This window comes from Amblyomma maculatum, chromosome 1 (assembly GCF_055883805.1).
Source record: "Amblyomma maculatum isolate TAMU_Amacu chromosome 1, ASM5588380v1, whole genome shotgun sequence".
NCBI lineage: Eukaryota > Metazoa > Arthropoda > Arachnida > Ixodida > Ixodidae > Amblyomma > Amblyomma maculatum.
The window spans coordinates 191,819,598-191,830,044 of record NC_139344.1 but is presented as its reverse complement, the minus strand read 5'-3'; the positions used below and the strand labels follow the sequence as shown (position 1 = coordinate 191,830,044).

At 45.6% G+C, this 10,447-nt stretch overlaps 1 protein-coding gene across 8 annotated transcripts in view; it reads right to left on the bottom strand.

Annotated features, from left to right (window-relative positions):
* Positions 1 to 10,447, bottom strand: part of LOC146205255 (beta-alanine transporter-like) — a 201,955-nt gene that overhangs the window by 87,641 nt on the left and 103,867 nt on the right. For 5 of the 8 annotated variants that reach the window (XM_084582590.1, XM_084582567.1, XM_084582614.1 and 2 more), the window contains exon 1: positions 8,730 to 8,869. The exons of 1 other annotated variant lie outside the window; for it this stretch is intronic. Coding sequence is in view for 1 of the 7 variants with exons in the window: in XM_084582599.1 (XP_084438725.1) it covers positions 8,730 to 8,954 (225 nt within the window). In the remaining 6 variants the exon portion in view is untranslated. Of the gene's footprint in view, positions 1 to 132; positions 215 to 8,729; positions 9,005 to 10,447 lie in introns of those variants that run through there. 2 more of the 8 variants (XM_084582599.1, XM_084582582.1) reach the window with 2 other exon arrangements.

Genomic DNA, 10,447 nt, shown 5'->3' with positions numbered 1-10,447 from the left:
TATATATATATATATATATATATATATATATATATATATATATATATATATATATATATATATATATATATATATATAAGAGGAGGTATTTTGTATACGCTTTACGCGGGAAATGCGAAAGGGCGCGCTTACCTTAGCGGGCCGCACTCACAGAACGGAATCTCTAAAACACAGTTCGTGTCCGCATTTCGCAGCCTGCAAACCGATGTGCGCCGTAGCGGCACCAAGATATGTTGGGTGCACCGTGGCCGGGTGTGAGCTTTTATCGTTTTACTACAGGCCCTTTGCGCGTCTGCAGATATTTTCACCTTTGTGCTCCGCGGTGACACAACACTGGCAAAAGTTCAGCGCAAGCTTGTCAGGAAGGGCACTGGGCCCATTTCTTACTGCGTCCACCAATTATTCTGCACCTGTTGGTGCAATGGCGTTTGCGCCGAGAATGTCGCCTCGTTCCTATGATTCCAGGTTTTCGACGCGCGCCTATCTTGCTGATTCCTCACGAACCGAGAGGCGCCTATTTCCTGAGCAATGCGGAGATTTGTTGCTGCAGGGCCGCACGCCCATCACATTTTTAACGCCATGGCGTTGAAGGTCCCGTTACTATCACCTCTATTACCCCTCGTCCATGCCTACTACCACCTGCCAGCGCCACGTCCGTGTTAAATCACGGGCGTGGCACTGGCAGGTGGTAGTAGGCATGGCCGAGCACTGATTCTACGATGATTTATTGTGCGACCTAATTAGATCACGTGATATCAGAAAGAGCTGGGTTGCTCATGCAAGGTGGGAAGGTGGAATAAGGAATCAACCTTTCAGTTCCCTAGGAGTCAGGTACACTACACCTATAATAAGCTTCTACGCAGGCACGGTCCTACGGCTTGGTTAAAGCGGGACTTTGTATGTTGTGTGGTCGGCTAGCTATCGTGTCCCCTCAAAGGCGGAGCTCAAGTCTTCCCCATAATTTTATTCCATGAAGGCCGGGACCATAGCGCTAGTCTCTCTCACCGAATCAAATCAAGAGGAAACTACAGGTCATTCGAGCATTTCTCGTGAGTAACGGCAAACGGCATTTGTGTCGCAACGTATTGCGCATTTTATTTTTTTATTATTGCTTTAACCATGAAAGCCTAACACTCTTCACTGTTTCTTTTTTTTTCACACTGGTAGATTTTGACAGATATGGTGGTGCGGTCTATATATGCAGTTGGACTGTGCAGCAAGGCGGACATTACTCATATGTAGAGAACAATGATTTGACGATTAATTAGCTAATCAACTTTCTATTTTTGATTCTAAGAGGCTATGTTATGTAAAGAAATTGGAGGCCGTCAACTTAAAATGTGAGTCCTCTCTTTAAATGTTCTTATTCGGCATTGTGGCTCGAAATATCGGATGTCAAATGTACGCATCCGAAAGCTCGTTGAGTCGGTTTTCACGCGTTACAAATTTATAAAATATGGCGTGCTGCGCGTGCTGTTGTTACCACAATTATCTTAACTGCTTCTACATCACTAAGTGCATAAATTATGTCTGTTTTAGGCATAAAAATGCAATCGACATTGTTTTATAACTATGCAAGGCCAACTCAGCGAGCCTTGAGATAGTGTATTTTTGACGCTTGATATTTCGAGCCACGTTGTCGATGAAGCAAATTTAAAAAGGCGGACTAACATTTGATGCTGACCGGTTTCAATTTCGCGATATACTCCATAAAATCAAAATAAGAAGTTGATTAGTTACTTGTAGCTAATTAACCGTCTAATCATTGAGCTTGTACACGACACCCACTTTGCTGTACAACCTCCCTGCACAGAACGCACAAGCACATTTCTCTGAACACAAATTTGTAATCGTCAAAAAAAAAAAAAAAAAAAAAGCTCGTTTTCGTAAGCGCACATGTGACACTTTTTCGATGCGCAGTTCTCTTCATTATAAGGAAACAATTCAGCCTTAATGACCGGTATCATATCGCAGTATCGAGTAAAAACGTCTGAAATGGATTGACGTGTTTTAAGTTTCAAAAGAACAGCATGAAATTCGTTTCATACTGCACGATCGCGTGTCAATTAATGGCGATGATGTGCACAAGCACGTTGGCTGATTCCACAAAGGGGGAAGCACCCTGGAATAGGTGGGACAGGCTACGAGCTTTCTTATTCAAATGTCAATAGCGCACGTGACCAGCAAACTCTTAACAAAATGTTTTCTTCATTCTGTGATTGGAGCAATACTTGGCAAATGAGGATAAATTTTTACAAAACCGTGTCCATGACTTTCATTATTAAGAAAACTCCTCCTCGTTTTTCATATGCTAACGATAAACATCCATTAAGACGCGTAAAAGAATTTAAACATCTCGGTGTAACTTTTTGTTCTAATATGAAGTGGTACGGACACGTAGAGTCTAACATGCTCCAAAGCACTCAAAAAACTTGGACTCTTAAAACGTACATTAAAAGATGCAACCCAAAACTGCAAGTTGACAGCGTACAAATGCTTAATAAGGCCTGTCCTTGAATATGCTTCGGTAGTATGGTCGTCGAACTTTGCTAAAGATGTCGCTAAGCTTGAAAACGTCAGAAAAAAAAAAAAAGCGAGAAGATTGATATATCAGAGGTATGACTGGCACTTCTCACCCTCTTCTTATGCTCGCGATCTATCACTTGGCACACTTCAAAACAGACGCATGTATGAACACATTATTCTCCTTCGCAAGATCATTAACAAACAAATTTACGTTGACGCCCCCGTTTCCTTCACTACTTCTTCCGCGCGTGTCACTCGCCGTACAAACCCTCTTAACATCTCGCCGTTTATTCCGTTTTTGGGTTGCTTTAAGTTTTCTTTCTTTCCCTTTACAGTTGAACTGTGGAATAATTTAAATAGCTCGTTACGTCAACTGCCTGGGGATCAGTTTGTGCAAGAACTGCCTGATCATTTGATCTTACAATGTTGTCTTGTACTTTATGTCGGAATTATTGAACCCACTCGCGATTATTTGCTATTATGTGCTTTTTGTTCTGTTTTAAGTGAAAATTTTTTTGTACCCACTCCTGCAATGTCGCACAGTCATGGGATAGCAGTATTTGTAAATAAATAAATAAATAAATAAATTTGCGACAAGCAAGTTAGCAGTCCAGGTAGTAGGTACACCCTTCACCAAAAGTCTTCAGGCCATGGACAGCGTTCTCTTCTAGTGGAATGAAGGTCCCTTGAATGCTCCATCTATCGGAGCATTGAAAGTGCACGTCAAGCGTTAAGCTTCTTTGGCGCGATAAGAAATCATTCTCTAGAGTTTCAGGGTATTTTTATATTTAATGGTGCCGTCATGTCTTCATTATCCGGCTGAAACGAATAACTTTTGGAGAGTTTTGACTAAGACTGGGTTTGAAAATTGGCTTACACAATGTCAGCCCAGCTTGCGGAATATGGCACTGTAATTTAACGTTTTGCCTTCCTTTTAGAAGACAAAAGTCCTTTTCAAAAATGGCCAAAGGGAGCTGCCATATTGGAGACTGGGCTGTGCTCATAACTCAGGAAAGTGCTGAGGATTCTCCCCCCAGGCCTGCTTCACAGCCCAGTCAAACCGGTTTCTCCGAGGGTCGTGAAAAGGTCTGTAGGGGGCACTGTTGAGTCATAATTTCTAAGGCTCCTCTATTTTTCTAAAGGTAGCGACAACTACACGAGCGCCCTCTCGAGGGGTCCAGGGGCAGCGCTAGCAGACGACGCGTGGACCTCTTTCGAGCGTATACCGCGTACTCATGAAGCCGCACTTGGTGCGCACATAAACCGGTGAATTCAACAGATTTGTGTCCTCTGCTGTTCAGGAAACTTCAAAAGACAGGAATAATAACTTAAATATGCGTGTGCAGCATAAACGTAAAAAAAAAAAAAAACGCGTGCGTTAAACGAGTCAGCTCATTCTTCTGAACCATTCTCCTCAGTACAGCGGCTAGGAAACTATTCATTAATTATGCTTTGAAATTAGTAGCGAACTTGAAGTAGAAACGATATTTTAGTAAGCTTATTGGGCTCGTTTCCTTAATAAAAAATAAGTAGACCGAGTTTTCTGCAACCTTTGAGAACGTCGTTGCGCACAGCGCTCTGATGAAATAAGTGCGTCATTGCGTTTGTAACCGTTCGGATATACTCCGTTTTACACACTTTTCTTGGCTCGAGTTTATTTCGTTTACACAGTATTCCGATAGTTTTATTTTGGAGAAAAAGTCAGTTTCTCTGCAGCTGTGCATTACCAACGCATGTATATATCTTCCAACAAATACAAAAAAAATATAAGGTATGATGCGATACAAAGCTCACGGATAATGTTTTCTGACTTTTCTATTCTTTATTTGTTTTGGTTTCCTTATAGCCTGTCAGGCAATAATATCACCAGTAAACTTGGATGTCGCCTCTTGAAACTTGACGAGTCCCTGTGCGCGTTCAGCGGAACTTGTTTGCATTAGGTGCAACGCTGCGAGACTCCTCCGTTAAAACAATGACTCAATAGCGTTTCACGCACACGGTTGTTTTTACACTTTTTATGGTACAAATTTTCGTTTTAATTTTTTAATTTTATACACCGATATTTAGCATTGGCAAAAATTGACTTTCCATTTCGATCATTTTGACACATTTGCACCGTCCTCCTTTTCCAATGTTTCATTTTTCATTTATATCCATTAACTGATCAATTGTACGGACTAAATTTTCGTAATAAGCATTATCAAGCATTGGGTTTTCATTCTGAGCATTTCGGCAGCATTGATTCCACGCGTAATATTGCAGTCCTGATCTGTTCGGGAAAGTAAGGGGGCTCGAAACGGTAGTGACATTTCACTAGACATCCGCAGTACAAGTAATGACTACATAGTCATAGCGTTCTTGATATTTTGCTCATGAAATAGCATATGACCAAACAAAGGTTATCCCGGGCAAGCGAACGGCTTTTTAAGCAGACAGAAATCCCTTCGCATAGTCGGATGTTTTCCGTGGCCATAAAAATCTTACGCCCGATGTCATGAGGCCATAGCTTCCTTCTGTTGCTATTATTGTCACCGCGAAGAATGTAAAATGACTTTTTTGCGTCTTCCGCACGATTCCGGCAGCCGAAAGCTCAGCAGCCCGGCGCAGCCGCATGTCTCACGCACGCTTCAAGATTTGAGTTCAGAGATGTAAGTCTTGCGTCCGCTTAAACATTAAGTAGTACTGCATATACGCCCCTTCATGGATCACTGCCTTGTCGTGGCGGAGGGGCTTGCGAAACTCGATGAAGTCGTGAGCTCTGCTGTGTAGGGCCACCCAAGATAGACAGGTCACGGCAGAGAGTTCTGACAAAATGTGATTCACTGGAGAAGGTAATGGCAACCCACTCCAGTATTTCCTGCCAAGAAAACCCTATGGCCAGTCACAATACCATTATCGATATGGCGCCGGAAGATGAGCCCCCCAGGTTGGAAGGCGTCCCACATGTTACTGGGGAGGAACAAAGGGCGATTCCTAGTAGCTCCAGGACGAATGAAGCGGCTGGGCTAAAGCCAAAAGGACGCTCAGTTGTGGATGTGTCGGGAAGCGACTGGAAAGTCCGATGTTGCAAGGAGATATATCACATAGCAACATGGAATGTAAGATCTATGACGCAAGGTAAACTGGATATCGTCAAGCGAGAAATGAACAGATTGAACATTGATATCTTAGGTATCAGCGAGCTTAAGTGGACCGGAATGGGAGAATGTAACTCCGGCGACCATTATGTCTTTTATTGTGGGCACGAATCCAAGAGAAGGAATGGGGTCGCTCTCATAGTAAACAGAAGAATGGGCAAAGCAGTGCTAGGGTACAACCCCAAAAACGACCGAATGATTTCACTTCGGATCCAAGGTCACCCTTTCAACATAACAGTTATCCAAGTCTATGCACCGACCACTGCTGCTGAAGAAGCTGACGTTGAGAGATTTTATGCGGACCTACAATGCCTTTTAGACCGCACCCCATCATCAGACGTCGTTTTTCTCATAGGAGACTGGAATGCTAAGGTCGGGAGTGAAGAAATATCCGGAATTACAGGCAAGTTCGGTCTTGGTGAGCCAAATGAAGCTGCGCAGAGGCTAGTAGAGTTCTGTCAAGAAAACAACCTGACCATAGCGAATACTCATTTTCAACAGCACAAGAGGCGCCTGTACACATGGATTTCACCGGACGGTCTGTACAGGAATCAGACCGATTATATTATTTGCCGGCAGAGATGGCACCGATGGATGTGGCACCGATCATCAGCTTCTTGTTGCCAAAATTAAGCTTCGGTTGAGGAAAACGCAGAAAACTAGAAGGCCTTTCAGGTATGATCTGGATCAGATTCGATTAGAATATGCTGTGGAAGTGAGGAATCGATTTCAAGAATTAGATCTAGAAGACAAAGAGCCCGAAGAGATGTGGACTGATGTTCGTGATATAATACAAGAAATTGCTACTAAGGTAGTTCCAAAGCAAAAGAAATGCAAAAAAGCAAACTGGTTATCTGAAGAGGCTTTGCAAATAGCTGAGGAAAGGAGGATGGCAAAAGGTATGGGGGAAAGAGACAGATACAAGGTTCTCAATGCGGATTTTCAGAAAATAGCAAGGAGAGATAAGAATGCCTTCCTGAACATACAGTGTCAAGCAGTTGAGGACAACAGCCAATTAAGGAACACAAGAGCTCTGTATAAGACAATCAAAGATATCAAAGGAAGCTTCTGTGCTAAGCTGGGCGTGATAAAGGACAAACGAGGCAAGGACCTCACTGAAGCATCAGAGATAAAGAAGACGTGGCAGGAATACACAGAAGAACTGTAGAAGAAGGACCCGGATGTGCAAACCCAACATAGGACGGTTGTGATTACTGATCTCGAGCCGGGCATCCTCAAGAGTGAAGTTGAATGGGCCTTAGCCAGCCTTGCTAAGAACAAAGCTAGCGGAATTGATGGTATTCCAGCTGAGTTGCTTCAAAACCTCAACCACGACGCTGTTAACACACTGCATACATTATGTCAAAAGATTTGGACAACCCTGCAGTGGCCACAGGATTGGAGGAGGTCAGTTTACATCCCCATTCCAAAGAAAGGCAGTGCCAAAGATTGTTCCAACTACCGCACGATCGCTCTTATTTTGCATGCTAGCAAGGTGATGTTAAAAATCCTGCAAGGTAGGCTGCAGCAGTATGTGGATCGGGAGCTTCCGGACGTGCAAGCTGGGTTTCGCAAGGGCAGAGGAACTAAAGACCAAATTGCCAACCTTCGCTGGATCATGGAAAAAGCAAGAGAGTTCCAGAAACCCATTTACTTCTGCTTTATTGATTATGCGAAAGCGTTTGACTGCGTAGATCACAGCAGATTGTGGCAAGCTCTCCAAGAGATGGGAGTTCCAATTCACCTCATCTGTCTCCTCAGGAACCTTTATGAAGGGCAAGAGGCCACAGTCAGAACTGGGCATGGCCTTACTGATTGGTTTCCGATTGAGAAAGGGGTGAGGCAAGGCTGCATACTGTCGCCCTGCCTATTTAACCTATATGCAGAGTGCATCATGAGGAAGGCCGGTCTGGACGAGTCTTCAGCTGGAGTGAAGATTGCTGGAAAACGTATCAACAACCTTAGATATGCGGATGATACCACTTTAATGGCAGAAAGTGAAGTGGAACTCAAGAGACTTCTGATGCGCGTACAAGAAGAGAGTGAGAAGTTTGGGCTTAAACTGAACATTAAAAAGACGAAGATCATGGCGTCTTGCCCTATCAAGTCCTGGAGCATCAATGGACAAGAAGTGGAAGCTGTGACAGATTTTCTGTTCTTGGGCGCCAAGATCACCTCGGAAGGAGACTGCAGCCATGAAATTAGGAGACGCCTGCTTCTGGGAAAGAGAGCAATGGTTAGCCTTGACCGCCTAGTAAAGAGCAGAGACATTAGTCTGCCAACCAAGATCCGTATAACCCGTGCTATGGTCTTTCCAGTTGTGATGTATGGATGCGAGAGTTGGACTGTGAAAAAGGCTGACCGCCGAAGAATTGACGCGTTTGAATTGTGGTGCTGGCGAAGACTCTTAAGAGTTCCTTGGACTGCCAGAAGATCAAATCAGTCGATATTGTCGACCATAAACCCTGACTGCTCATAGGAGGGTCAAATTCTAAAGTTAAAGCTCAGCTACTTTGGTCATCTGATGAGAAGAGAGGAGTCGCTGGAGAAAGATTTGATGTTGGGAAAGGTTGAGGGTCGCCGGAGAAGGGGTAGGCAGCGAACGCGATGGTTAGATGGCATCCTCGAGGCACTGCAGATGAAGTTATGTGATGTTAGGAAGATAGTGAGAGACCGGAAAGCGTGGCGTGACATGGTCCATAGGGTCACGAAGAGTCGGACACGACTGAACGCCTGAACTGAACTGAACTGCATATACGCTCCTAAAAATGCAATAGAGGCATGTGAAGTACTTTTTGCTTAACTAATCGGCCAATACCACGCTGGCAAGCGCAGACCGCCGTGCATTTCAGCGGCGCAGCGAGCACCGCTGGACCCTTTGGGCGGAGCTTGGCGGCGAAGAGGTCACGTGCAGCCAACCGGCCTATCGGAGGGAGGGGCGGCTGGATCAAGACCTGTCGCTACCTTTAAAAAAATAGAGGTGCCTTAATAATTTCACTTCGTGTTCCAACCTTCAACACCTCGTGTTTTTAAAAGCTTAAATCTAACCAGTGACAAGGCACTTACCGTGCAGTCTTCGCACTGCGCTCCTTTGCCTACGCTCTGCAGGCTGCTGCGGGTTCTTCTAGCTATAGCTCCGCTGGCACCCGCGACGAGAGCCCGCGCAGAACGCAGTGGGGAAGCCGCGCGACCCACTGCTCGTGACGTTACAATATATCCTGACTGTTCCACGCAGCGGGCCACAAGCGCTTGGTAGGGTGCCGAACAGTTCGGGCGCGATTCATCGGTCATCCAGAGCAGGGCGAGGACTTTCAAGCGTTAAAGCACTTCGAAGCATATGACGGTATAGTAGCTGCATGCCGCGAAGCGCGTTTCCATTGTTGGCAAGTTCAGCTCCCGCGTCGCTCATCGCTCACGTTGCGTGTCTCCGTACTCGGCGAATCCGATTCATGAGTGTTTTTCCGAAAAAGCTCAGTGACAGCTGTAGTGCGGCGAGAAATACTCCGCGTGTGGTTGGGAGCCTTTACAACGCGTGCGCTCGTTTTCTAGTAGTCTCTTTCTTTGGGCCCTTTGAAGTATCCGGAGAGAATGAAAATCAGGGCAGCTTCTGTTTTATTGCGAAAGAAATACTACGAAATCCAAAGCGAGACATCGGGTGGCCGCAGCTACGCCGTGAAGAGGCGTAGCTACGGTCTCCTCATAAAAAAATCAGCCTGTCATGACATTTGAATTCACGTTATCCCTATGCCACAGGGGGGAGCTGCCAACTCGGGCCGCTCCTTTCATATGGGAGGGTGATATCAGAATCAGCCTGCTAGAACCGTTTGCATTCTCGTTACCCCTACGACACGGAGGCACGTCCCTGGTAGCTTACGCTCTCGCGTCATACTCTTAAAGGATGAGCTTAAGTGTCCCCAATAATGTAGCACCTTACACCGATAGGGCATGATGGGGGATAATGTAGCAGGCTAAAGAAGCTTCCGCTATTGCTTTCGCAATTCAATTAGGGTTAACCAGAGCTAAATCACGACAAAATATTTAAGGTGAGAATAACCGCGGTTCCCTTAAGCAAGTTAATAATTAAGCGACGGCTGCATACCCATGAAGGTGCACTCTTGTGCCCGAAGTTTTACCGAGAAAGTTCCCCTTGCTGGCCGCCTATTGAAGCCATGCGCCGCGCTAACCGACACAGCGCGCTCATCTGGCTGCCCATGCATATACGAGCATCGTCAACGCTCCCGGACGTGCCCGGGAGTGCTGTCCTCTGCAGCATCACCTATGAGTCAACCTCCAGTCGAGAGCCCTGCTGCTGCGAAGCGTCTGGTACAATCCCCAGAGCTTCGCTATGTCGTAAGCCCTATACGACCTGTGGCCGGGAGCATGCCGGGATAGCCTCGTGGGTATAAAAGCGAGTCCGGTCACTAGAGGAGGGGTGCGGTGAGATACAAGCGGTCGACAGAGGGACTTCGCTGATCATCAGCAAGCGCATCCACTCTCAAGAGTTAAATAACCGTAATACTAACGCCAAAACGGTCCCTCACCATCCCGTTACTTCGGCTGCCCTCTCCGCGCCCGCAGCAAGAAAACTTGGTCGCACTACCATGGCATCACAACATGCAGTGGCTGCAGCAGGAAGATGCAACCATGGTGGCAGCCATTATAGTAACGACTGTTGACAGTCAGTCGGTTTCTGTGCCTACCACTGGATAAAGTTCACTTTATACTATGTAGGCGTACTAATCTAGCGACTTCCTTCTTTCAGATCACAGGCCTCGTGTTAGCTG